We start from the raw sequence: 24,917 nt of genomic DNA on the forward strand, positions 1-24,917 counted from the left end.
TTCTTTACGTTGCTATTTTCTTTGGTGATAAAACAGTTTGTTACTTTGAGAAAAGGACTCCTGCAGGATTACGACATAAAGTCCTGACACTGAAGCTGAGGAAAACATGGAAAAATAATCCTGCTGATTGTTAAAGTCCAGTTTCTATTTTTATTAAATCTTTAATCCATGTTTTTACTCAATCCTGTGACAAAGTAAAGCATCAAACCATGAGAAGCTGTTTGAGAGGAAACACGGTGACTCCACACTTAACTGATCAATAATGATCAATTCAACCTTAATCAATAGAAAGAACAGCCAAACATCTGTTGTCTGAGCGACAACAGCTTCGACTAAACCTGAGAGGAGATCCCTGTTAATAAACAAATTCACCATGTGTTTTACAGACTGGCACAGTCCCAATCGGTTGGCAGCTGCCTCTGAATGCTCTGAATAACTGATCAATAATGATCAATTCAACCTTAATCAATAGAAAGAACAGCCAAACATCTGTTGTGTTTTCTTGTTAAGTTTTTATTATGCTTAAAAAAGAAAATTAAAAGACAGAGGAGGTGGTGATCAAAGAAAAAGAAAAATATATATTCAAACATCTTTATACTTTTCTATTCATACATGATTAACAATGAAAGAAAATAATTCCCGTAGTAGTAGTGCTTAAGTAAAGTTCAATATAGACTTTTATTATAACAAAATAGGCAGTTTACCGAGGGTTAAATATCTGTCAAAATCTCATTGTACAATAATCGTCTGCGTGTTTCGACACACCTGGAGGTGGCAGCTCGTCTCCCAGGTTCGGCCACACAAACATACGATCAACATCGTTGCCGTGGTAAGACACTGACGCCGCCGCCGGACGCCACGGAGACGACTGCCGGGGTTCCGCTCGTGTTGCAGAGGGCGCCGCTTCGGACAACTCGACCCCAAGGAAGCAGGAAGTTCCAGCAGTTTGGGAAAAGCGCCGATTTTTGTGATTTAATTCAGACGTTACGGCGAAGATTTTAGAGAATTTTTTGCTTCTTTGATCTGAAACCGATTGGTTTCCATGACAACGTCGTCATCATTCGTAGCTGCAACGAAATCAGTTCAGAAAATTAAGTTGATAAAAAAACGTTTTTAACTTCCATAAAAGAACGTTTTTTTTTTAACTTTGATTAAATAAATTTTTTTTAGCTTTGATTAAAGAACATTTTTTAACTTAGATTAAATGTTTCCAAATGACCACAAAACTTTATCTTTACTCCTAAAAAAATATTCCTCTACTTTAATTCTGTTGAATTTCACACATTTTTCATATATTTTTGTTTAATTTTCTACATTAAAAATATAATTAAATCTGAATTCATGAGAATTATTTGATTCTGCAGGATTTATGTTGGGAAAAATAAAGACGTTTTATCATAATTACAAAATATTCATATATTTAATATTACAGCAAATATACTTTGATGGTTTTTTGTATGAAAATAATAAAATAAACTTCTTAGTTTTGTTCCAGATTTTTACTTTTTTTTTTTGGTTAAAATTAAATTTTTAAAATCTGTTTTTTGGTCTGTAAAAAATTAAAATGTAAAAATCATTCAGAGCAAAAATATTCAACGTCTAATTCAGATTTTTCAGTGAAAGAAGCTGATCAATAATCAATGATGTGAACTAACTGATCCACTTTAATGGGGAATCAAACTTTGTTCTTTTCCATCTCTCTGAAGGTGAAATTAAAACGTTTTTTCTTTATAACGGTGAAATTAAAACGTTTTTTCCTTATAAAACCACGTGGCGCTGCTCGGCGCCCTCTGGCAGCAGAGCTGAACCCGGCGGCGGCGTCCTGACGAACGTCCGACAGCAGCGAGGAGCAAAAAACCAAAGAAACTGAAAGTGAATCAAGTAAAAAATGAAAAGAAAAACATGGTGAAAGAAGCTGTGATGTCAGACGCTGAGGTGACGGGGCTGATGGGAAATAAACGGGGATTAACTGACATGCTGTTAAAGCTCAAACGTGCAAAGTTTTGCTTTTTGTGTCTCCGCCTCCTCCGGACCGACAGACGCTGCCTGAGAATGAGACTCCGCCCACCTGCTTACTTTACAAAACAAAAGAATTAACCCACAAACAAAAAACAAAGGATAAAATCTGCGTCGTACGTTTCTTCCACCCGAACTCTTCTTCTTCTTCTCTGAAGTTCTCCTTCCTTAAACATTAAGGAGCTGTACCGTGTGATGTCACTTCCTGTGATGTCACTTCCTGTGTGCTTTGCTCTGCTGGTCAGGAAACCCGATGATGAAGTCCGAACCGGACAAAAAAAAAAAACCTACATCATACGACCTTCTGCCCAGCTGCCAGGATGGAGGGATGAGGCCGCCGCCCGCAGGTCGATTCTTCTTCTTCTTCTCTTAAAGTGGATGTGAAGGGAGGAAGAGGAGGAGCCATGGAGCTGATCTTCATAACTTCTCCTTGGACAGAACCCAGATGAACGGACCCGACTGCTCCTCGATGATCTGCTTCACCTGATCGTAGATCTCCTCCAGAGTGTCGCCCTGAACGATGGCTGAAGACACAACAACACACTGAACCCACCATCCTCAAACCATCACAACATCTTTCTCCTGAAAACATTCGCCAAAGAACTGAAAACAGACCCAAACTACAGGTTTATATACATTTATATCCTCCTGTCGGTTCCTGAGCTGCTGCTGCATTCTGCAGCTGCAACATCTGGCCAGCAGGGGGCAGATGTTGCCCCTCTTTATGAAACCACAGCTCAGTTTGCTGCTCCTCCGTCACACAACCGTCGGGGTGAAAGGTTAAAGCGTTAAAAGATCCATCAGCCACAAAAACTGGGGCGAGTTTACAGATATTGATATATATATATATATATATATATTACAGTCATTTTCCAACAAATATTCCTCAAAATATGTTGATTTTTACCTGTTAATGAGAACGGATCAGAAAGTTTTACCCGACAAACTGTTTACATCCCCGTTCCAGTTGAACCCATTCAAACAACTTTATTAAAATCAGTTTCTTCTTCATCAGCTGAGCTGCCCGTTAGTTCAATCGCGGCTCCAAATTATACTCAAGAAAATGGCCGACTAAGGCCAGGACTTTGCTTGCTTACGGGTTTTAATCCACTCAGAAACGAGCTGCAGTCTGCCGGTGACCAGCAGGGGCAGCGTAGGGCCAGGTTTAACTGGATCATCCTTATTTTAGTCTCACCTGTGAAATGTTCGGTGAACTCCTGCTCCAGCTTGGCGGCTCGGTCGAAGGTTTTCCGGCCCTGTTCCTCCGTCAGACGCTTGTTCATCTCCCTGCAGGAAGAAAGCCAGACGAGCAGAGGAGGTTACGGACGCCTCAGGCTGGACGAGTCACAGAGAAACACCTCCAGCCTCTGACTCACATGATGTTCTCCACGGATTTGGGTTTGATGAAGATGGCGATGGGGTGAAGCTGGGCCAGCTGCAGTCTCTTGATGGCGTTTCCCGACACGTCCAGAATGCAGTGTTTCCCCTGAAAGCAGCACAGCTTCATCAGCGCTCTGAGCCCTCGTCAGTCAGGTCAGACTCTCAGTTTGGGTTATTTATATGAATTCTTTCAGGATTTAACATCTGTCAGACCTCAGCAAAAACAAGAAAAATCCATAAAAGCTCATTTTTTCTCTCAAACTTTGTTCTGCTTCTTAAAGGGAAATTAAAGGGTCTGAATTCCCCCAAAACTCAAACACTGCTGCTCTGTTTCAGGAGAAATTTAAGTCATTTTACTGAGTTATCCAACCTCCTCCGTCTGGATCTCCACCCAACTTCAACTCCAGGTGGTGCTGCATTCACTGTACGCCAGAACGCAGGAATTTAAACTTCTGTTTTCACATTGAATCTCATCTTTAGTTTTACAGGTAACTTAACTGCAGAAATGAACGGGCTAATCTACCATCAGGCGCCTGTCAGTGAACGCAGCATCGGGCGCCTGTCAGTGAACGCGGCATCAGGCGCCCGTCAGTGAACGCGGCATCGGGCGCCTGTCAGTGAACGCGGCATCGGACGCCCGTCAGTGAACGCAGCATCGGGCGCCTGTCAGTGAACGCAGCATCGGGCGCCCGTCAGCGAACGCGGCATCGGACGCCCGTCAGTGAACGCGGCATCGGACGCCCGTCAGTGAACGCGGCATCAGACGCCTGTCAGTGAACGCGGCATCGGACGCCCGTCAGTGAACGCGGCATCGGACGCCCGTCAGTGAACGCGGCATCAGGCGCCCGTCAGTGAACGCGGCATCAGGCGCCCGTCAGCGAACGCGGCATCAGGCGCCCGTCAGTGAACGCGGCATCAGGCGCCCGTCAGCGAACGCGGCATCAGGCGCCCGTCAGCGAACGCGGCATCAGGCGCCCGTCAGTGAACGCGGCATCAGACGCCTGTCAGTGAACGCAGCGCCTGTCAGTGAACGCAGCATCGGACGCCTGTCAGTGAACGCAGCATCGGACGCCTGTCAGTGAACGCAGCGCCTGTTAGTGAACGCAGCATCGGACGCCTGTCAGTGAACGCAGCATCGGACGCCTGTCAGTGAACGCAGCGCCTGTTAGTGAACGCAGCGCCTGTCAGTGAACGCAGCGCCTGTCAGTGAACGCAGCGCCTGTCAGTGAACGCAGCATCGGACGCCTGTCAGTGAACGCAGCATCGGACGCCTGTCAGTGAACGCAGCGCCTGTCAGTGAACGCAGCATCGGACGCCTGTCAGTGAACGCAGCATCGGACGCCTGTCAGTGAACGCAGCGCCTGTCAGTGAACGCAGCATCGGACGCCTGTCAGTGAACGCAGCATCGGACGCCTGTCAGTGAACGCAGCGCCCGTCAGTGAACGCGGCATCAGGCGCCCGTCAGCGAACGCGGCATCAGGCGCCCGTCAGCGAACGCGGCATCAGGCGCCCGTCAGCGAACGCGGCATCAGACGCCTGTCAGTGAACGCAGCGCCTGTCAGTGAACGCAGCATCGGACGCCTGTCAGTGAACGCAGCATCGGAGCTGTTACAGACACTAAATACATCCCATAAAGCCACAGTTCTTCATGTTAGCAGCTGAGGCCGAACAGAGGATCAGAGAAAAGCCTCATAAGTGATGGAGGAATTATGGCGTCAGCTGATCTGAGAGGCGCGGTGAGGCAGCTGGTGCTCTACCTTCTCGGCCACCTCTCGGACCGACTGCACGCTGGTTCCGTACAGGTGGCTGTTGTACTGGCCCGCCTCGATGAACTTGTGTTCCTGGATGTCCTTCTCCATCTGCTCTCTGGAAACCATGAAGTGATAATCCCTGCCGTCCACCTCGTAGTCGCGCTTCGGTCGGGTCGTATCTGAGGGGAGGGAGAACGTTCAGAGCCACACCAAACGGGACAGGAACCATCTGAATGTGTTTACTGGACCTACGTGGGACGCAGGAACCGAACTTGTCGGGGAACTCTGAGATCAGGTCGTCGTTGATCCGATCCTTCATGGGGCCGAGGATGATGACGGGTCGGGTGTAGTTCACTGTTGGAGAGGACGGAGACTCATAGAAACATGGTTCCATTGCTCTTTTACCCCGTGATGCTGCCAGCAACAGCAGAACACCGTGATGGAACATCATTTAAAGCCCCTCCCCTAAAGAACTGCATCTTTAACTCGTCTATAATGTGTGACGAGGCCATCAAAGCCCCGGCTGAGGAGCTCTGCTCCAAACCTGAAACTAATTAGGTTCTTCTACTGGTTTCAGGCTGGTTCCTGTTCTGTTCCCCGTTCTATCTCTGTTCTGTTCCCCGTTCTATCTCTGTTCTGTTCCCCGTTCTATCCCTGTTCGGTTCCTCGTTCTATCTCTGTTCTGTTCCCCGTTCTATCTCTGTTCTGTTCCCCGTTCTATCCCTGTTCGGTTCCCCGTTCTATCCCTGTTCGGTTCCCCGTTCTATCCCTGTTCTGTTCCCCGTTCTATCTCTGTTCTGTTCCCCGTTCTATCCCTGTTCGGTTCCCCGTTCTATCTCTGTTCGGTTCCCCGTTCTATCCCTGTTCTATCTCTGTTCTATCTCTGTTCTGTTCCCCGTTCTATCTCTGTTCTGTTCCCTGTTCTGTTCCCCGTTCTATCTCTGTTCTGTTCCCCGTTCTATCTCTGTTCTGTTCCCCGTTCTGTTCCCCGTTCTATCTCTGTTCTGTTCCCCGTTCTATCTCTGTTCTGTTCCCCGTTCTATCTCTGTTCTGTTCCCCGTTCTATCTCTGTTCTGTTCCCCGTTCTATCTCTGTTCTGTTCCTCGTTCTATCTCTGTTCTGTTCCTCGTTCTATCTCTGTTCTGTTCCCCGTTCTATCTCTGTTCTGTTCCCCGTTCTATCTCTGTTCGGTTCCCCGTTCTATCTCTGTTCTGTTCCCCGTTCTATCTCTGTTCTGTTCCCCGTTCTATCTCTGTTCTGTTCCCCGTTCTATCTCTGTTCGGTTCCCCGTTCTATCTCTGTTCTGTTCCCCGTTCTATCTCTGTTCTGTTCCCCGTTCTATCTCTGTTCTGTTCCCCGTTCTATCTCTGTTCTGTTCCCCGTTCTATCTCTGTTCTGTTCCCCGTTCTGTTCCCCGTTCTATCTCTGTTCTGTTCCCCGTTCTATCTCTGTTCTGTTCCCCGTTCTATCTCTGTTCTGTTCCCCGTTCTATCTCTGTTCTGTTCCCCGTTCTATCTCTGTTCTGTTCCTCGTTCTATCTCTGTTCTGTTCCTCGTTCTATCTCTGTTCTGTTCCCCGTTCTATCTCTGTTCTGTTCCCCGTTCTATCTCTGTTCTGTTCCCCGTTCTATCTCTGTTCTGTTCCCCGTTCTATCTCTGTTCTGTTCCCCGTTCTATCCCTGTTCTGTTCCCCGTTCTATCTCTGTTCTGTTCCCCGTTCTATCTCTGTTCTGTTCCCTGTTCTGTTCCCCGTTCTATCCCTGTTCTGTTCCCCGTTCTATCTCTGTTCTGTTCCTCGTTCTATCTCTGTTCTGTTCCCCGTTCTATCTCTGTTCTGTTCCCCGTTCTATCTCTGTTCTGTTCCCCGTTCTATCTCTGTTCTGTTCCCCGTTCTATCTCTGTTCTGTTCCCCGTTCTATCTCTGTTCTGTTCCCCGTTCTATCTCTGTTCTGTTCCCCGTTCTATCTCTGTTCTGTTCCCCGTTCTATCTCTGTTCTGTTCCCCGTTCTATCCCTGTTCTGTTCCCCGTTCTATCTCTGTTCTGTTCCTCGTTCTATCTCTGTTCTGTTCCCCGTTCTATCTCTGTTCTGTTCCCCGTTCTATCTCTGTTCTGTTCCCCGTTCTATCTCTGTTCTGTTCCCCGTTCTATCTCTGTTCTGTTCCCCGTTCTATCTCTGTTCTGTTCCTCGTTCTATCTCTGTTCTGTTCCTCGTTCTATCTCTGTTCTGTTCCCCGTTCTATCTCTGTTCTGTTCCCCGTTCTATCTCTGTTCTGTTCCCCGTTCTATCCCTGTTCGGTTCCCCGTTCTATCCCTGTTCGGTTCCCCGTTCTATCCCTGTTCGGTTCCCCGTTCTATCCCTGTTCTGTTCCCCGTTCTATCTCTGTTCTGTTCCCCGTTCTATCCCTGTTCGGTTCCCCGTTCTATCTCTGTTCGGTTCCCCGTTCTATCCCTGTTCGATTCCCCGTTCTATCTCTGTTCTGTTCCCCGTTCTATCTCTGTTCTATCTCTGTTCTGTTCCCCGTTCTATCTCTGTTCTGTTCCCCGTTCTGTTCCCTGTTCTATCTCTGTTCTGTTCCCCGTTCTATCTCTGTTCTGTTCCCCGTTCTGTTCCCTGTTCTATCTCTGTTCTGTTCCCCGTTCTATCTCTGTTCTGTTCCCCGTTCTATCCCTGTTCTGTTCCCCGTTCTATCTCTGTTCTGTTCCCCGTTCTATCTCTGTTCTGTTCCCCGTTCTATCTCTGTTCTGTTCCCCGTTCTATCTCTGTTCTGTTCCCCGTTCTATCTCTGTTCTGTTCCCCGTTCTATCTCTGTTCTGTTCCCTGTTCTGTTCCCTGTTCTGTTCCCTGTTCTATCTCTGTTCTGTTCCCCGTTCTATCTCTGTTCTGTTCCCTGTTCTATCTCTGTTCTGTCCCCTGTTCTATCCCTGTTCGGTTCCCTGTTCTATCTCTTTTCTGTCCCCTGTTCTATCTTTTTTCTGTCCCCTGTTCTATCTCTGTTCTGTTCCCTGTTCCTTCTCTGTTCTACTTTTACTTTACCCTCTAGTGGAGGCTGAATAAAGGCATAAAGAGGTCATTTTGTTTAAACTTTCTATGCAACATGTCCTGTTCAGTGGCAGAAACCCGATTAAAGAACCAGAAGACGTTAAAGTTCTCACCTTCGTGCTGAACGACGGGTTCATACGACAGAACGTACTCCTCCTGCCCACCTGAAAACACAAAGACGTCAGTTTAACAGCTGAGGATGAGGAGGAGAGAGGGATGAAGGCTGGGAGGAGGATGGCTGGAGGGAGGGTGAAGGATGAGAAGAGCAGCTGATCTTCATTTACCGAGGTTAGTGAGAGGCACAGAGAGCAGATTTACTGATATAATATAGAACTGGAGGCTGGAGTCAGCTGTGGTTCCTCCTCTGTTGGTACCAGTTAAAGCTCATTTAAAAGACACTTTCTGGGTTTTTGTTGCATGCAGCACAATCCGACTGGTTCAAGGTAACTGGTGTTAAACTAAGTTTCTTTCATGTCTTAAACCTTAAATTTCATAGATTTGTTGTAGTTTTGGGGTGAAACTGCAGTTTTTAACCAGCTCCGATCCAGTTGTAGAACAGAGACGTTCTGTTTCTGACCGAGCTGTGGAACCAGAGCATTTAAATCATTTTAAATGACTCGTTTTCATGGTTTTAAGCTTTTTTCCCCTCATTCGTTGGGATGTTATCGGCCTGGCTATGAAATCTACCTGCAGGTCCTCTATAAGTATGTACACATGCAAAGCAAACGGCAGGTCATGTTACCAAGAAAGAACACCCTGTTTCAATCCTAAACTCACAGTTTCAGGACAGAACAGAAATAATCTGCTCCTCACCGGGTGTTAAAAGGCGGTTCATAAAACCTGAAGCGAACACACTATTTATTGAACTTATTGAAAAAACTAAGTGAACCCCCTGATAGAACAGCTTTTAGAGGCAGCTTTAGCAGCATTAAGTTGATGATCCAAACTTCAACGTTGCTTAAACCAGTTACCTCAAAACAGTCTGGAAATAGACCATTAAGACCTGCCTGAACCTCCTCTGTAATGACAATAGTTAGTGAACAGTGTCACATTAAAACTTTAAAGGTTTTATGAATATTCAACTTTTGAAGTATCTTTCACATGAATTTCTGACGTGTCACTGCTTGTATGAAGCTTTGCAGACCGAATCCTGAACCTGTGCTTTAGTTTTAAAGTTAGATTAACGTGTTTAACGTTAGATTAACGTGTTTAACGTTAGATTAACGTGTTCAAAGTTAGATTAACGTGTTCAAAGTTAGATTAACGTGTTTAATGTTAGATTAACGTTAGATTAACGTGTTCAATGTTAGATTAACGTGTTTAATGTTAGATTAACGTGTTCAAAGTTAGATTAACGTGTTTAACGTTAGATTAACGTGTTCAAAGTTAGATTAACGTGTTCAAAGTTAGATTAACGTGTTTAACGTTAGATTAACGCGTTTAACGTTAGATTAACGCGTTTAACGTTAGATTAACGCGTTTAACGTTAGATTAACGCGTTCAAAGTTAGATTAACCTGTTTAATGTTAGATTAACGTGTTCAAAGTTAGATTAACGTGTTCAAAGTTAGATTAACGTGTTTAAAGTTAGATTAACGTGTTCAAAGTTAGATTAACGTGTTTAACGTTAGATTAACGTGTTCAAAGTTAGATTAACGTGTTTAACGTTAGATTAACGTGTTTAAAGTTAGATTAACGTGTTTAAAGTTAGATTAACGTGTTTAAAGTTAGATTAACGTGTTCAAAGTTAGATTAACGTGTTCAAAGTTAGATTAACGTGTTCAAAGTTAGATTAACGTGTTCAAAGTTAGATTAACGTGTTTAACGTTAGATTAACGTGTTTAACGTTAGATTAACGTGTTTAACGTTAGATTAACGTGTTCAAAGGTAGATTAACACGTTCAAAGTTAGATTAACACGTTCAAAGTTAGATTAACGTGTTCAAAGATAGATTAACGTGTTCAAAGATAGATTAACATGTTCAACGTTAGATTAACGTGTTTAATGTTAGATTAACGTGTTCAAAGTTAAATTATCGTGTTCAAAATTAGATTAACGTGTTCAAAGTTAGATTAACGTGTTCAAAGTTAGATTAACGTGTTCAAAGTTAGATTAACGTGTTTAACGTTAGATTAACGCGTTTAACGTTAGATTAACGCGTTCAAAGTTAGATTAACCTGTTCAAAGTTAGATTAACGTGTTTAAAGTTAGATTAACGTGTTCAAAGTTAGATTAACATGTTTAACGTTAGATTAACATGTTCAAAGTTAGATTAACATGTTCAAAGTTAGATTAACGTGTTTAACGTTAGATTAACGTGTTTAAAGTTAGATTAACGTGTTCAAAGTTAGATTAACGTGTTCAAAGTTAGATTAACGTGTTCAAAGTTAGATTAACGTGTTCAAAGGTATATTAACGTGTTCAAAGGTATATTAACGTGTTTAACGTTAGATTAACGTGTTCAAAGGTATATTAACGTGTTCAAAGGTATATTAACGTGTTTAACGTTAGATTTACACGTTTAAAGTTAGATTAAAATGTTTACAGTTATATTAACATGTTGAAAGTCAGACTGACGGTATTTTCTTTTCTTTGCGTGTTTCATCACATCTGCTGCTGTGAGCCTCTAAAATAATGCATGGACACGGTTCTGAAGCTGCACTCTGAGCTTCACGTCTTCCAGCTTTCATGCAAACAGCCCGAACAGAGCGCCATGCTGTCAGCGGGGACTTAATCTGAGTGTGTGAGGTCATGCTGTTATCAGCCAATCAGCAGGCCGTGCTCATTACAACATGGGGGGGGGGGGGCGTTAGCTGTTAGCGGGTGACCGTTAGTGAGCAACTGAGCGAAGCAGGCAGCGTCACACTTACGGTAGCTGCTTTCGCTATCACTGGCGTTTGATGTCACATGTTCTGGAATCACAACAAAACACAATACAGACCGTGTCAGTCGGCAGCATCGCCTTCCCACAATGCTTTGCTCCGAGCCGGCAGCATTCATCACAGAAACAAACACTTCTCTGTGTTTAAAATACAGATAACTAACCTTTAAGGGTCAAATCAACAGAATCAATCAGCTGTTTGACTCAGAAAGGGAAATAAAATCCTGGTTTTATCTGTTAATGTGAGCTCGACTAAATGGGTTAAAGTCACACTAAAGCCGCTGTCCTGCAGGCTGGAGACGTTTCCCTCATTCAGATTAAATCTGAACTGAAGTTCTGCACAAACCAGCTAATGAGGCATCGATCTGAATCAGGTGCGTTGAAGCAGGGAAACATTTTGCTCCTTAACTTTAACACCACAGAAACAACTCTGAGCCCTGCACATCAGTCTGTTGGCAAGGCCACACAGACGCCATCAAACGCCCACAAACGCGTCAAAAACAGCGTGATGTGGGGCTGAAAACCAAATGAACTGTGGTATCTCAGCCTCTGGCTTTCTAAGTCAGTTTCAGGCCCGGGAGCTAAAGTCTCTGCACTTAAAAACGAGCCAGAAGCACATAGATTCATGTGGCTGTTACACAACGCTGCTGCGCTCCACTGATCTGCAGCCAGGCACCAACGGACCGATGTGCCAAATATAGGTTCTGATGGACTTCTGAGCTCAGGTCACTGAAGGAAGTCGTGACTCAGCTTCTCCTCCTGCAGCCAAAGCGATTTCTAAGACGATTTATGTTTAAGTTTGAGTGTTTGTAGCTGAAGGTGGACAGAAGCCGGCAGAATAACGGGTTCATCTGTAGTTCTGACTCTGAGCTGCTGGGAGAATAAATTTGCTCCTCAAATGTACCTTCACTCCCACCGGATACAGGCAGGGGCCCTCGTACAGAGCCCTGTGGTACGCCGCTACTTAAATAAGTGGAAAGAATACTTTTCACAAACAGTCAGCCTCCATCCAGGGAAGTTTCAGCTCTCTGTGAATCAACACTTTAAACAGAACTGAGCCTCAAACTGAGCCTGTTTACTCTGTCAGGAACTAAATGAAATCAGCAGCAAACGTCCAGCCGTCTTTTTCTGAACTCTGAGCCGACGTCTGTCGACATGAGCGAAATGTTTCTGATAGTTTTCAGACATTAAAGGCTGAGTTGGAGCTAAAATCAGCAGAGAAACAGAAAAACATTGTGACATATGAGAGTGATGAAGGTGAAGAGCTCCGGTCTGAAGGATCCATGAATGTCTGATGAGGAGGAGGAAGGAGGAAGATGTTTGCCTGTGTCCACCAGGAACCAACCTCAACATCTGATTTAAATCTGATTTAAATCTTAAACTAATCTAACATCCGAGTCAGTTACAGTGTTTCTCTGCTCTGAAGCCATAAAAACACAGACTCTTCTTTTCAACTTATTCTGAACATCGACTTTCTGTTGATTCCTTTAATTGTTTCAGACCTTAGTGCAGCTCGTTCTCTTTGGTTTTCCTGATAAAGTTTTCACATAAAAGAACTTTTCTCTGCATGTAAACGTTTTTCAGAGATCTGCAGAACATGTGACTGAATATTTTGTGCGTTCATAGAGCATAAAATCAGTTCATTTAGTGTCAAATCGCTACATTTTGTGGAAAAATCCCCCAAAAATAATAAAGTAAAGATTCAGCCACTAAAAAAAAAATCTAACTTCCTGTAACTTCCTGTTAAGAGAAGAAGAAGAAGTCCAGCTGAAGTTTAGGGACCAGCTGGTCATACTCAGAGTTCTACAGCTGTGACAGAGGATCCTGGTGGAGACAGAGAGGCTGATGGGAGTTTTTATGGGGGGGGTGGACACTTACTGTGGCCTTTGGACAGCAGGTCGTCGCTGTTTTCCTGCGGTCAGCAGAGCCCAGAGAACAACAAGGAGAGAAAACAACCACAAAAACACAACGTTACTGAGTTCCAGCGACAGACGGAGAGAGCAGAGGGAGCGCCGCCGGTCAGCAGGGCGGCCATGTTGGCGCCAAACAGGAAGGGGAGGGGCTACCTGTCCAGGTCTGGCATTCAGTTTAATCTGGGGAGGGGTGTTGTTGCCAGCCCTGCTGCCGTGGCAACCAGAGCAGCACGCCGCCACCAGCTGATCTCTCTTCCTGCCGCCGGCCAGTCGTCTCTCAGAGACCCGCCCGCCGCCGGTACTTACGGTCGAGGTCGCTGGTCTCCTGCTCGCTCGCCTCTTTGCTCTTGTAGAACGGAAACTTTCGGGTAAAGAGGTTCTTTTTACGCTTGTCATTGAGGGACTGCTGGAGGAAAAGGAGGAGGAGGGGGGGTGAGGGAGTGTAGAACCACAAAGAAAGGGGGGGGGGGAGGGAGTGTTGAACCACAAAGAAAGGGGGGGGGAGGGAGGGAGGGGGGAGGAGGGAGTGTAGAACCACAAAGAAAGGAGGGGGAGGGGGGGGGGGAGGGAGTGTTGAACCACAAAGAAAGGAGGGGGAGGGGGGAGGAGGGAGTGTTGAACCACAAAGAAAGGAGGGGGGGAGGAGGGAGGGAGGGAGTGTTGAACCACAAAGAAATGAGGGGGGGAGGAGGAGGTGAGGGGGGAGATCAGGGGGGAGGAAGGGGGAGATGAGGGGGAGGAAGGGGGAGATATGGGGGAGGAGGGGGGAGATGAGGGGGGAGATCAGGGGGAGTAAGAGGGGAGATCAGGGGGAGATAAGGGGGGAGATCAGGAGGGAGATGAGGGGTCTGATGTTGGTTCGGACAGAAGCTTTGAGTCTGCGGCTCGCTGCTTAATTCTGGAATTCTTCTTATTTTTAACGCATTTTAACCTTAAATCACAGAAATCCAGAAGCAGATTAAAGTCAAAGTGAATGTTGGATCCGGTCTGAACCACAGAACCGGGCCGGTGCTGCAGAACCGGGCCTGAGTGTGCAGTGTGTCAGAGGCTGGTTTGTCCACAGAGGCAGAGCGGGTGAGGAGGCAGAACATGCTGACGACATGCAGACACACAGCAGCTGCTCTGGATCAGAACCGGCGTCCCGCTCTGGATCAGAACCGGCTTTATTTCAGGGTAATTCCTGCCTGCAGCTTCTCTTTGGGTCCAGCTTCCTCCTGATTAACTACAGTTAATGTTTTCCAACGCCTGGTACCAGATTTCAGCTCTGAGTGAAGATCCGGAAGCGTTTTTACTTTAAACGTCCACTTTTAGACACTTTTACCTGTTCTGATATATATGTTTTATTATCATATGTGAAACAGCCTCGTCTCAGTGATGTGATTAATAAAGGATTTGGCTTCTTCACCTTTAATATCTGAGGATTTTGCAGCTTCTTCCCATCTTTCCTGTGCTCCATGAGGCGGAGCTCAGATTCTTCTTCTGGCCCAGTTTGGAGCCAAGTTTTAGAGCCCAGAGTTTCTAAAAGCAGAATGGGAGGCAGAGCCTTCAGTTATCAGGCCCCTATTAAGCAGAATGGGAGGCAGAGCCTTCAGTTATCAGGCCCCTAAAAGCAGAATGGGAGGCAGAGCCTTCAGTTATCAGGCCCCTAAAAGCAGAATGGGAGGCAGAGCCTTCAGTTATCAGGCCCCTATTAAGCAGAATGGGAGGCAGAGCCTTCAGTTATCAGGCCCCTAAAAGTAGAATGGGAGGCAGAGCCTTCAGTTATCAGGCCCCTAAAAGCAGAATGGGAGGCAGAGCCTTCAGTTATCAGGCCCCTAAAAGCAGAATGGGAGGCAGAGCCTTTAGTTATCAGGCCCCTAAAAGCAGAATGGGAGGCAGAGCCTTCAGTTATCAGGCCCCTAAAAGCAGAATGGGAGGCAGAGCCTTCAGTTATCAGGCCCCTAAAAGCAGAATGGGAGGCAGAGCCTTCAGTTATCAGGCCCCTAAAAGCAGAATGGGAGGCAGAGCCTTCAGTTATCAGGCCCCTAAAAGCAGAATGGGAGGCAGAGCCTTCAGTTATCAGGCCCCTAAAAGCAGAATGGGAGGCAGAGCCTTCAGTTATCAGGCCCCTAAAAGCAGAACGGGAGGCAGAGCCTTCAGTTATCAGGCCCCTAAAAGCAGAATGGGAGGCAGAGCCTTCAGTTATCAGGCCCCTAAAAGCAGAATAGGAGGCAGAGCCTTCAGTTATCAGGCCCCTAAAAGCAGAATGGGAGGCAGAGCCTTCAGTTATCAGGCCCCTAAAAGCAGAATGGGAGGCAGAGCCTTCAGTTATCAGGCCCCTAAAAGCAGAATGGGAGGCAGAGCCTTCAGTTATCAGGCCCCTAAAAGCAGAATGGGAGGCAGAGCCTTCAGTTATCAGGCCCCTCTCTGTGGAACCAGCTGCCAGTTTGGCTTCAGGAAGCAGACACCCTCTCTACCTTTAAGATCAGGCTGAAACTTTCCTTTCTGATAAAGCTTATAGTTAGGGATGGCTCAGGTGGACCTGAAACATCCCATAGTTCTGCTGCTATAGGCCCAGCCTGCTGGGGGAGCTCCCATGATGCACCTCTCCTCCCTCCATGTTCTGCTGCTATAGGCCCAGCCTGCTGGGGGAGCTCCCATGATGCACCTCTCCTCCCTCCATGTACATATGACATCATTGCTGTCATTAACTTGTGTTTCTCTCTCTCAGCAGGTGTCTCTGGCCTGGTGTTACGCTGATTGTTGTCCCCTCTTTCCTGTCCTCTCAGCCCCAGCTGGTCCAGGCAGATGGACCCTTCCTGGTTCTGGTTCTGATGGAGGTTTCTTCCTGTAAAAAGGGAGTTTTTTCTCTCCCCAGTCGCCTCATGCAGCTCAGGATGGGGGATTGGATCAGAGAGAAGTTTAAATGATATCCTGAGCTGAGCAACAGCTTTTTATTGGCTCTGAATGAATGAATCCGACTAAATTTGAATTTAATTAATTGGATTTGATTCTGATTACAGTGAATTTAACTCTAATTGGCTTAAATTGGACTCTTTAACAGGTGTTCAGCAGAGGGAGCCCTGCCGCCCCCCCACAGTCCAGGAAGTATGGTGTCACTGAGTGAATGGAAGTGTGTGTGATGGCTGCAGAATATCTCACCCTCTGAGGACATAATGAACCACTTCACTTTGTAAAATAAGACCTTAAACTTTCAGGTTTTAATAATCTGAATTTTTTGGGGTAAAACATACTAAATAAAACATGAAGGAAATACTTTATCCATCTGTGGGCTTCTAGAAGCTGCAAAACCAAAACTGGAGCTGAAATACAGCTTTTATGAGGTGCAGGAGGCGGGGCTAAAGACACGATGAGCTCACATGCTGCGCTTTGGTGTTAGAGAGCAGCGACAGGAAGGTGAGGAAGCAGACAGATATCACTGTGTGAGGGGGGGGGGGGGTCATGCATGTCGGGGCTTTCGTGGGCGACGTTTTGGCGACGCGTGTTAAGGCGGCACACGGTTTAAAGGTGGCGGGGAGGCGCTGCTGCGGTGTGGTGAAGAGTCTGAGAGACGACATGCTGTTAACGGGCCAGCGGCTGTAAACATTAGTCATTAGTAGGTGGAGATCAGCTGGCAGCGGCTCAAACACACAACGTTTCTCAACCAGGAGCAGAGATAAAGACATCAGGAAGTCTGAAGTCATGCAACACTGAAACCAGACGCTGCTGCAGACTTTAAACCCTCATTCAACCCTCTGAAGTCCAGGAGCTTTTTAATCTGGAGCCAAACAGCCAAACTGTGAGCGGAAAGCAGGTTTCATCAGGGTGGAAACTCACTTTCAGCCAAACACTTTGTTTGTGACTTCAGAGGGTTCAGATTCTCCCAAAACTACACAGAAACCATCTTTAAATGAGCTGAAGAAGTGCAGCACTCACCCCTCGGTCTCGAGACTTGGCGTTGAACTTCACCGTCTTTAACCTCGCCCGCTCCTTCTTCTCCACGCTGCACACAAACAGGACAGAAGGTCAGAGGTCAGCACAGGTCAGGAGAGGTCACGAGCCCTCGATCGGTGGCTGTGAGCCAACATCTGAACCCAGCCGCTGTAAAGCTGTTCTGCTCGTGTTTCAGGGGAAAAAACATCGAATCCATTTGAATTTCAACACTTTTTCCAGCAGAATCTCATCTGAACATGAAGCCAAATCATAAAAAAGAAAAACAACAGCTGGCACCTGTTTGCACCCGTTTGCTCTGGAAATTATTATTTTCAGTAAGAGAACTGCTTGGAGTGGAAATTAGTAATTTACTTTTTGTTAGAATTGAAATGATAAAATTGGTATTGAAAAAAGTATCGTTCAGGAACTGGTATCGAAGTGAAGGTACCGGTATCGGCCCGACTCAGCAGTGACATCATCCAGGTTTTAAACGCCGCTGCAGACACTCGATCCAACTAAATTAAACTTCCGTCTCAGGCCTCAACTCGCTGCCTGTTCAACAGAGCCTGACGGATCCTGCTTCTACACACTTGGGCCTTCAGATTAGCGTGTTGAAGTTTTAATGTTAACAGAAAAAGGAGCCGTTTCTCTGTTATTTTCATCACAGACTCCCAGAAACCAGTGCAGACCTGGAAAATGACCCATTTTTTCACGGCTCACTGTTGCTCTCTCTGAGCCCACAGGTCACATGACTCACCGTCTCTTGCTGGGGATGACTCCGACCTCCTCCAGCTCTCCCTGCGCCGTCAGCTGTCGGGCCTGCCACCACTCGTCGTCTGAGGCGTTCACCACGTGGAGGATGTCTCCAAACTTAAAGTTCAGGCCCTGACTGGGCAGCCCGGAGTCCCTCGTCTTATCGTAGTCGAACAGAGCTCTGCGGCGCACAAACGAGTTTTAACTCAGATCAGACACTCAAAGTCCAGTTTATTCACCAGCAGAAACATCTTCGTAGGATTTGTACTGTTTTTTTAAAATTATTTATCACGAAACAACAAAATCAGAACACCAAATAACAACAAACTCCAGATCATTTTGAGTAATTCGACCACACCTTCCAGCTTTAATCACATTCAGACAGATTCCCACCTGACGTACAGCGACCTCTTCTGACTCGTCCGCAGAGATCCGGATCCCGAACTGATGCTGCTGTTCATCATCTGCTCCCTCAGGTCGTGGATCTTCGCCTCGAACCGGCTGTACTCTGAACACAGACAGTTCCAGATGTTTTTCTCACAGTAACTGCAGCTTCCAGGGACCAAAACTGCGGAGTCGGCGTTATTGAACCGAACTGACAGGAAGGTTTCTGAAGGTTTCTGAATGTTGGGTCGTCTTTTAAAACCTGAGTCGTGTGACTCACCTTCCGGCCTGTACTGGGCGACGATGGTCACGGTCTGCCCGGCGTTCTTCAGGGCGGCGGCGGCCTGCTCGTGGGTGGCGTTACGGAGGTCCACCCCGTTCACCTGGAAGCAGAAAGGAAAGCAGCTGTAACCGGGTTTCAGCTTGTTCCAGCTGATCCGTTCAGCTGCTCCGTCTGTTGACTCTAACAGCTGCTGCTGTCCCTTTAAAGCTGCTGCTGTCCCTTTAAAGCTGCTGCTGTCCTTTTAAAGCTGCTGCTGTCCCTTTAAAGCTGCTGCTGTCCCTTTAAAGCTGCTGCTGTCCCTTTAAAGCTGCTGCTGTCCTTTTAAAGCTGCTGCTGTCCTTTTAAAGCTGCTGCTGTCCCTTTAAAGCTGCTGCTGTCCCTTTAAAGCTGCTGCTGTCCCTTTAAAGCTGCTGCTGTCCTTTTAAAGCTGCTGCTGTCCCTTTAAAGCTGCTGCTGTCCCTTTAAAGCTGCTGCTGTCCTTTTAAAGCTGCTGCTGTCCCTTTAAAGCCCTTCATGCTTCCTCCTCAGTAAGATTTGAGGACCTGCAGGTGACGAGTTGCAGAGGCTTCATTTACTTGAGGATTTAGGAGCCATAAGAGCTGCTTCACTGGTCTAAAACCCTGGAAACATCTGGCTCTGAACAATTCGGTGTTAAAGTGATGTATTACCACCTTAAACGTCACCCTCAAATAATGATGGTACTTGGCCAAGAAAATGTGTTTTTGGTTGGAGAGCAAACTGGCCTGGATGTGGTTCGTTTTTCCAGTTTGGATTCGTTCACTTCACAGACAACAGGTTTATGAACAGGAACCAGTACGACGCTAAAAGGCTGTTCCAACACCAAAAGGACACGAGTCTGAACCTTCAAATGTCTGCTGTGTTGGACTCAGATGTTGTTCCAACACCAAAAGGACACGAGTCTGAACCTTCAAATGTCTGCTGTGCTGGACTCAGATGTTGTTCCAACACCAAAAGAACACGAGTCTGAACCTTCAAATGTCTGCTGTGCTGGACTCAGATGTTGTTCCAACACCAAAAGGGCACGAGTCTGAACCTTCAAATGTCTGCTGTGCTGGACTCAGACGTACGAACGGATTTTAGAACAAACATCGTGGTCACACTGAGCTGAGGCTACTTTGTGTTAAGAAATGTGTGCAAACTGAACGGATCCATTTGTTGCTTCAACTACTCAGAGTTACTCACAGCAGCAGCAGGTACTGAACAGATTTACCAAACAGAGAAGTCCTGCTGTGATCTTTGTCTTAAAGACAACGTGACCGTTAACGCCGCCCGAGGACGCCGTCTCTGCTCTGACTCTGCTGCTGTGACTCTGCAGCAGCTCAGTGTTCAAAGTGACGGGAAGGTGAGTCACTAAAGGCCTTTTAGCCTCCTTCCACTGGTCTGAACTTTCAAATCATTATTTTCAAGTTTGCTTTAAGACAGAAACCTTCAACAGAAGGATTTTCATCCAGTGAATCATTTTATCCAGATTTTTCTTCTTTTTATCCCTTTGATGTTGTATCATTTATTATAAAATGAATAAAAACTGTGTGTGTGTGTGCGCACGTACAGACACGAGTCTGTCTCCTTTCCTCAGCTCTCCTGAGAGGTCAGCTGGTCCTCCGGCGAGGATGAAGGAGATGAAGATGCCCTCTCCGTCCTCACCGCCCACGATGTTGAAGCCCAGCCCCGTGGCGCCTCGGTGCAGCACCACCTTCCTGGGCTCCCTGTGGGGCACACAGCAGCTGTCAGTCATCCGAAAGTCATGTGACCTGCACACAGAGGCGAGGAAGAGGGAAACAGCCTCTTCATCTTCCCCTCTGTGTGCAGGTCTATGGTGGGCGGAAACTACGGAGGCCCGAAACAGCCAGAAACTAAAAATCAATACAAAAATATCAAACTGACTCAATAAAAACCAATAAAACAATAAAAAATATGTCAATAAATGCAGCTAAACTGAATTTAACTTTACATTTCTAATTCAAATGAACGCGTTAATCACGAGTTTCAACGACCATCTTTTTTTATTTTTAATGCAATATTAAGTCTGAATATGACCCTCGGGCCGCCCCGTAGTTCAGGGAAGCCTCGTGTCATGGTTTCTGAGCACGTTGAAGGATCTGAACAGTGTTTCTGAGGAATAAATTAGGATAAAGTGAAAAAATATGCCTTTAAGGTGAATCAAGAAAATTTTTTGAAGGTTAATTATGAAATATTCCAGTAAATTTGTCCCCATATTTAATAATCTGATTTATTTTATGGATTTACTCATTAATCATGAATCTATTTACATATTTATTCTTGATGTTCTTTTATTTGTACATTTATTTCAACTTAAATCGTTTCACGTTTCTCCAACTTAAAGTTTTCACTTCTTTCTGTTTAATAAATTAATAATAAATTATTTTATCAGTATGATAAAGCAAAGTAAACCAGGAATATCAGGAGAGTTGGAAATTAAAGCAGAAATATAAATTTATTCTCTGCATAAAAATGCTTTTTGGCATTAATTTATTCATGAGGTCATTTCTTCTGGCAGTTTCAGTCCTCCATACAGGATGATAACGGGGGGGTACTCACCGTGTGACGTCGTCGTCTCCCAGCATGCTCTTCGGCGTCGGTGAGAATCGCCCCGAGGACGCCGGCGGAGGGAGCGTCTGACCCAGGAAGTTGGGGGGGCTGATATGATTCTCCATGTGCTGCGTGTACGCTGGAACAGAGACGGAGAGAAAGTGTGAAGACCAGCTGTCAGGCTTCTGATTGGACGAGGCGGGAGTGGTCGTGGAGGCGTGAACTGAACGATGAACCATCAGAGTTTACAGTTCAAAGACTAGAGCACAGGTTTTAGTTCTACAGTTTTACAAAACAACTGAATCCACCATAAAACTAATGAATCCTCTCTGTTCAGCTCGGAGAACTCTCTTCTTCTGCGGCTCCACTCTTCTTCTGCGGCTCCACTCTTCTTCAGCTCGGAGAACTCTCTTCTTCTGCGGCTCCACTCTTCTTCTGCGGCTCCTCTCTTCTTCTGCGGCTCCTCTCTTCTTCTGCGGCTCCACTCTTCTTCTGCGGCTCCTCTCTTCTTCTGCGGCTCCTCTCTTCTTCTGCGGCTCCTCTCTTCTTCTGCGGCTCCACTCTTCTTCCGCGGCTCCTCTCTTCTTCTGCGGCTCCTCTCTTCTTCAGCTCGGAGAACTTTCTTCTTCTGCGGCTCCTCTGTGGTTGGGGGTACCTCATGGGTCCATTCTGGGCCCGTTTTTAAGAAACTGAATCTTTGTTTTCATTGTTTTGCAGGTGATATCCAAACATATCAGCCTATCAAAACTAGAGGCTCTGACTCAGTCTGGCCTTTGATGAACTGAACCAGTTGGACCTGAACTGTCTGAATCTAAATTAAAAAGTTGAAAGACTGAGCTGCCACCCTTTTGTGGTCATTTTTTTGTTATTTGTGATTTCTAACAGCACATCTAAATTTCACAAATGTATCAGTTCTATTGTCAAAACCAGTTTAATCCAGTTAAAGTGAAGCCGTACTTTTCCTGAAAGAGTCAAACATGCTTTAATAATTTCACAACTGGACCACTGGATGCTGGTTTGGATCAGTCATCTCTTAACTGGGACTGAAAATAAGCTAACTGGTGGATCTTTAATACAACATCTCTGTATAACTGACCTTCACCAGGGACCTGAGAATCCTATCATACACACCACACTGGACCCTGTCAGGTCCAAAGGCAAACAGCACCATAACCGACGGGTGTTCATCAACCTGTCGTCAGTGTGAGAAACAAGCTTTTCACTCACAGTTGGTGAGGTCTGGCGGGGCGAAGCCGTCGTTCATGAAGACACTGTTGGGTTTTGCCACTTTCAAGTAGACCACGTCTGGAGTGTTTTTCAAGGCAGTGACGGCGTGTTCGTGGCTCACCTCCTCCAGGCAAGCGCTGTTCACCTGAGCACAGAGAGGCGCCACAGACTCAGAATCAGAGACACCAGGTGTGACGTCATACTTCAGTAGAACTTTACATGGAAACGAGTAGAACTTCAGAGCAGGGAAGTATCTGAGAAATAACTCCTCATGGTTTATTTACTGATTTATTTCTTCCTTTAGCAGCAGCTAACGCTAACAGCTTAGCTAATGAAATAACTCCTCATGGTTTATTTACTGATTTATTTCTTCCTTTAGCAGCAGCTAACGCTAACAGCTTAGCTAATGAAATAACTCCTCATGGTTTATTTACTGATTTATTTCTTCCTTTAGCAGCAGCTAACGCTAACAGCTTAGCTAATGAAATAACTCCTCATGGTTTATTTACTGATTTATTTCTTCCTTTAGCAGCAGCTAACGCTAACAGCTTAGCTAATGTAGATGACGTACACCAACTTCTAAGGAGTTCCTGCTGCTCCTTTCTGAAAGATGAACATTATTGTTCCCACATTACTTTGTTAGCTGAAGCTTTCTAGCTGAACGGTTCCGTTCTGTAACTCAGACAACCTGCAGCTGTGTGTAAGGTGTGTTTCCAACACAACACCGGTCCTCTCCTCACTCTCGCTGTGTTAACGTTACATTATCGGCATGTTTCTGATAAAGATGGAGGTCTCCAGGTACAACTGTTTAATGAGGTTAATAAATCCAAAATGTTTAAACGCAGTAATTAACGGTTCACATGCATTACTACGAGTTACGCTGTGCACATCTCCGGCTTGGTCCATTACTGTGGATGAGAAAGAATTGTTTGCTAACATCTGCTGCTAACTCATAGCTAACTGCTAAATTACAGCTAACTGCTAACTTACAGCTAACTGCTAACCTGTTTCCCTCTGGGATCAATAGAGTAACTATCTGTATCTATATGTAGAGCTGGAGTGTTTTGGTCTGACTGCAGGAGCAGCTTCATTATGATGCTAATCTCACTAAAAGGTGGAGTTGAGTTCTTGCTAAGTCTCAGACTGTTAGCAAAGAGGCTGAAACAGAGTTGCTGAGCTTAAACCAACAGCTAATTTATGTTTCTGTTTCTGTATTTATCAGACGCTTTTATCCAAAGCGACTTACAAATGAAGATATAACAGCTTTATAAAAAGCTAACAATAAACTACATAGAAGGAACCCAGGAGTCCGACTCTGTCAGAGTTGACTCGTACATCTGAATAAGAGCTCAGAAACGTGATAATAACATAATAACGAGTCACCTTTAAATCTTCACAGGTTTATAAACAGGATGCAGACTTCTCTTTGTGTTGGACAGGATCAAACAGATTTGAGTTTTAGGAGAAGAAACATTCTGCTGAGCCGTAAACTAAATAAAACAAGTGGTGAAATCTTCCAGAACTTCCTGTTCGTAAATCCCTGCAGCTCAGCCAGAAGAATCAAAGGTGCCACAGACGGAGGACTCACAGCCAGCAGTTTGTCTCCGATCTGCAGCCTCCCGTCTTTGTGCGCAGCTCCACCTTCGATGATCTTGGTGACGTAGATGCTGTTGTCGCCCGGGATGTGCTGGTTCCCGACTCCGCCTGCTATACTGAAACCGAGACCTGCAGCAACCAGGAAGCACAAACCGAGTGAGGTGAAAGCATTCAGATGGAAACCGAGGCTTTGCTCCTGAGATCCGTTACAGCAGAATAACAGACCCCCCCCCCCAGCTGAACCACAGAATCCCAGAAGAAGTTAAAAATAAATAGTCCAAAACCACAAAGTCGAATTACTGGATTAAATAGTTATTTTGCACCTGCTGAGTCCGCGGTTCTCAAAGTGTGGGGCGCGCCAAACGGGAGGAAATCTTTCCCTTTTATGCCTATCTTTATCCAGACACTCCAACTCTCCCGCATATTGATAGCGACTCCCTGACGCTCGCAGAGTGTGACGATAGATGCCCCCCATCCCGCCCCACAGTCGTCAATTTGACCCTTCGCTAAGCCCCGCCCCCCTTGGTTACTGTTGCTAGGCCAGTCAAGCTTTCCTTCATAAGGCGAGAAACATGGAGTTTTTACCGGTACCATTAAGTCACAAAGAAGCAGACAAAAGGTCTCCAATTTATGACACAGCTGCACTTTTTTTCTTTATTTTTGTTAGAATTTAGATACAACATGATGTTACTTGAATAAATTGAAACATTTTAAGCTTGTAGCTTTTCTGTGTTCACTTGCTCACCTGTCTTGTCAACCTTGTCTTGATGTTATTGAGTTAGAATTTAGATACAGCATGATGTTGCTTGAAAATGTTAAGCTTGGCGTATTTCACTGGCATTGTGTTGGGGCCAGGTGGGGCTTGAAAAGTCCCGCTTGTCCAAAGTGGGGAATGAACGAAAAAGTTTGAGAACCACTGTGCCGAGTGAACATTGAAAGTCAAACCGACTGCGTCTTCACGCTACCTTTGGGTCCTTTCACCAGCTTGATCTCCATCACTTTCTCTGAGACGGGTTTCCTCCTGCGGACGTAGAGTCGGACCAGAGATCCCGCCTCCTTCAGCGCCTCCACGGCTCGGCTGTGGGTCACGTCCCGAACATCCACCTCGTTGACTCTCAGGATGACGTCGTTGACCCTGAAACAGAACAAACGCCGTCAGTCGTCCTGCAGCACGGCATCAAAGTGGAAGGATTCAGGGGTCGGTTCCCCCC

At 45.9% G+C, this 24,917-nt stretch overlaps 1 protein-coding gene across 18 annotated transcripts in view; it reads right to left on the reverse strand.

Annotated features, from left to right (window-relative positions):
• Nucleotides 1-492: 492 nt before the first annotated feature.
• The window catches only part of LOC140268472 (disks large homolog 1), a 122,338-nt gene continuing 97,913 nt past the window's right edge, over nt 493-24,917 (reverse strand). For 10 of the 18 annotated variants that reach the window (XM_072363361.1, XM_072363357.1, XM_072363360.1 and 7 more), the window contains 17 exons: nt 24,672-24,841; nt 23,699-23,835; nt 22,111-22,255; nt 20,893-21,022; nt 19,883-20,039; nt 18,310-18,412; nt 18,039-18,153; nt 17,650-17,826; nt 16,896-16,962; nt 13,287-13,386; nt 11,057-11,098; nt 8,301-8,351; nt 5,400-5,501; nt 5,154-5,326; nt 3,393-3,502; nt 3,212-3,303; nt 493-2,540 (listed from right to left, as the gene is read on the reverse strand). In XM_072363361.1, coding sequence (XP_072219462.1) covers nt 2,434-2,540; nt 3,212-3,303; nt 3,393-3,502; nt 5,154-5,326; nt 5,400-5,501; nt 8,301-8,351; nt 11,057-11,098; nt 13,287-13,386; nt 16,896-16,962; nt 17,650-17,826; nt 18,039-18,153; nt 18,310-18,412; nt 19,883-20,039; nt 20,893-21,022; nt 22,111-22,255; nt 23,699-23,835; nt 24,672-24,841 — 1,978 coding nt within the window. In that variant the 3' untranslated portion in view covers nt 493-2,433. Of the gene's footprint in view, nt 2,541-3,211; nt 3,304-3,392; nt 3,503-5,153; nt 5,327-5,399; nt 5,502-8,300; nt 8,352-11,056; nt 11,099-12,945; nt 12,980-13,286; nt 13,387-16,895; nt 16,963-17,649; nt 17,827-18,038; nt 18,154-18,309; nt 18,413-19,882; nt 20,040-20,892; nt 21,023-22,110; nt 22,256-23,698; nt 23,836-24,671; nt 24,842-24,917 lie in introns of all 18 variants that reach the window. The other 8 variants (XM_072363358.1, XM_072363370.1, XM_072363366.1 and 5 more) reach the window with 3 other exon arrangements.

The sequence above is a fragment of the Leuresthes tenuis genome, unplaced genomic scaffold (genome assembly GCF_036924035.1).
Source record: "Leuresthes tenuis unplaced genomic scaffold, fLeuTen1.0.hap1 SCAF_14, whole genome shotgun sequence".
NCBI classification, from domain to species: Eukaryota; Metazoa; Chordata; class Actinopteri; order Atheriniformes; family Atherinopsidae; genus Leuresthes; species Leuresthes tenuis.